This window comes from Bidens hawaiensis, unplaced genomic scaffold (assembly GCF_021521415.1).
Source record: "Bidens hawaiensis isolate Kalapana, Puna unplaced genomic scaffold, B.hawaiensis_p1.1 tig00014337_1, whole genome shotgun sequence".
NCBI classification, from domain to species: Eukaryota; Viridiplantae; Streptophyta; class Magnoliopsida; order Asterales; family Asteraceae; genus Bidens; species Bidens hawaiensis.
In genome coordinates, this window is record NW_027492235.1 from 27100 (window position 1) to 29754 (window position 2655).

At 37.1% G+C, this 2655-nt stretch overlaps 1 protein-coding gene across 1 annotated transcript; it reads right to left on the reverse strand.

Annotated features, from left to right (window-relative positions):
* Positions 1 to 234: 234 nt before the first annotated feature.
* Positions 235 to 2418, reverse strand: LOC143546416 (uncharacterized). Its single transcript, XM_077038088.1, has 2 exons — positions 2395 to 2418; positions 235 to 1851 (listed from the first exon to the last, which is right to left on the reverse strand). The coding sequence occupies exon 2, from the start codon at positions 1799 to 1801 to the stop codon at positions 1343 to 1345; it is 459 nt and encodes a 152-aa protein (XP_076894203.1). The 5' UTR covers positions 1802 to 1851; positions 2395 to 2418; the 3' UTR covers positions 235 to 1342.
* Positions 2419 to 2655: the final 237 nt, after the last annotated feature.

Consider the following 2655-nt stretch of genomic DNA (forward strand, 5'->3'; position numbering starts at 1 on the left):
TACTATTTGATACTGATACACCCACAGTCAACAAAAATCTAGATTGAAAAAAAATATGTTACCAACAAGACAAGATAAAATAAAAAATACATTTTACTAGCAGCCTCATGATGGGGTGGGGTTGTTGAGTTTTATCTACTCCACTACATACATCATGTTGTAACTTGTTAGTTTACTCATTATGTTATGACTGATTATTAAATAACAATCAACTTGACCATGCTCCATAAACAAGATATCAATCTCCACTCAAAATAAACAAATAACTAGTTCAAGGTTTTTCCCAGAATACAATCTGCCATAGATACAGAGAACATGAAATTTTACATCAGTTTGAGCATACAGAACCGAACGCCACCATAATATCAGGAGCCGCTAAAAACATCAAACCGTAACTTAACTCAAAATACTTTACACCTCGTTTCTGAGCATCTTGAATACTTTCCACTATCCATAAGGTGTTATAAATGCCTTCCTGGTTGAGAGTTAAATCCAGGTAATCCGTAGAGAACGTTTGACCCACTATTCAGGTCAAACGGGCCACTAAATCTCTGTTCCACAAACTCTAGATGTTGAAACACCATTCAATGTTCAACCCAGTTTTCAGGTCAAACGGGCCACTAAATCTTTGTTACTCTTGATGTTGAAAGACCGATCAATGTTTGACCTAGTTTTGAGGTCAAGCGGCCCTCTAAATATCCGCCCAGTGATCTCTTGAAGTTGAAAGACCGATAATCGTTCGACTCGGTTTACAGGTCAAACAGGTCACTAATGTTCTTGATGTTGGAAAACTGATCTTCTGATCCAAAGCTTCTGCAAGTCTGCAACAGATTAAAAACAAACAATATTAGTAAAAGGTCAAAGAATCTTCTTGTATATAATATAATGAACAAATCAACATATACAAATTTCCCAGTAAAAGCTTCAGATCCTGCAAAAACATAACATCTTATGACACCCAAGAACAATTTAAATGATAATACAAAGATTAAACATAAACGAGGAAACTCAAGTGCTGACGATTTTTCTCCCGGTCTGAGGTGATCTATTCCTGTGAATTGAAAAAAAAAATCCCAAAAGACGAGACCGTTGTTAGCAAGTTAAATTCCTAATTAAACACAAAAACCAACACTAATACTCGATTAACCCTACTTAATATCCATAATAAAGTCAAACTCCTTGCTTAAAGCCGAGTCATACATAAGATCCAAATATAAGTTGTTCCTACAAATCGGCCCGACATCACAATCGGCCATTTAGGTAAATTTCAAAAGTTCGAGAATTAATAAGCGACAATCTAGAACGACAACATCAGCGCAAGTACGGAACGACTTGAACAAAGTTAGTTAATATCCATGCCATCTCCAGCTTGACTGCAAATGGGCGTAACATTCGAAAACGACCTCTCAAACAGGGAAGGGTAAAACTGTCCACTCCTTCTGCGCTTAAACGCACAGCTCTCTGAACTCTCCTCTTCAAGCTTCCTCCGAACGCCTTTAACCGCCTGCGCTTCTGCTGCGCTTAACGGAAAGATTTGCCGGCTCACTCTGCAAAGCGAGTTATTGTTATCGTAGACGATTCTCTGGTTACAGTTTTTGTCACAAATGTGAGTGAGCCCGGTTAGTTTGCACCGGAACATGTTACCACACACGTGTTCATTTTCACATTTCCAATCACACTTGTGATCATGTGTCGGGTTTGGGTTCGGGTTTGACCCGTCTTGGGATAGTATACTCGACAGATAAATAACATTCGTAGGCACGGCTACGGTAGATTTTTCATATACCTCCATCGCGTCCATCTCGGGCTTGCGAATCGTTAACGGTGGCTCGGGCTCCAGACTCCGGTGTTCTGCAGAGCCCAAGATAACATGAAAGCTGTCAAATTCATGTATGGATAATGCATCTACAATTCTACATAAAATGTTATTATAATGATTATATTATTTTAAAAAACTAAGATCTGGATATGACTATATCAATATAAAAAATCAGATCTGAAATTATTTAACAAATACAAATATCTGCCAACTAAAATCCAAAAGGGAAAAAAAACCCTAAATTGATAATGAAATTGTCTAATCATATTGTGGATCAGGTTTAAATCAACAGTAAATTCATATATTCATCAAATCATTAAAAATTGGGGAAATAATTAAAAATTTGCATTAGTGTAACGGATCTAGCAGGTGGGAAAACAAACCCTAGATACCTGTCGAAAAAGCGAGGTACAGCAATTTGTCGAAATTAGCATATAACTGACGCTAATTCCAACAAATTAACAATTCGCTAATTTGTTGGAATTAGCGAATAACCGACGCTAATTCCAACAAATTACAACCGGAATGAATTGAAGAAAAAAAGAAATGGAGGCGAGAAAAGAGGGAATGCTCACCAAGAAAAAGGGGGTGTGGATTGATTGATTGACCTAGAATATATGGCATCGAGGGTATGGTATATATAGAGAAGATGCCACATGTGTGAGTGTGTGAGTCCCAAATGCAAATGAAATGCCACTCAAATGCAAATCTAGGTTTCTTTTCTTTTCTTCTTCTAGTTGACCTTCATGTATCCTATTGGCTTGGGTATAATAATTTTATTAAATCTTAGGCCCTGTTTGTTTTTTTAGAGATACACATCTGAATGTTAAGAGGTG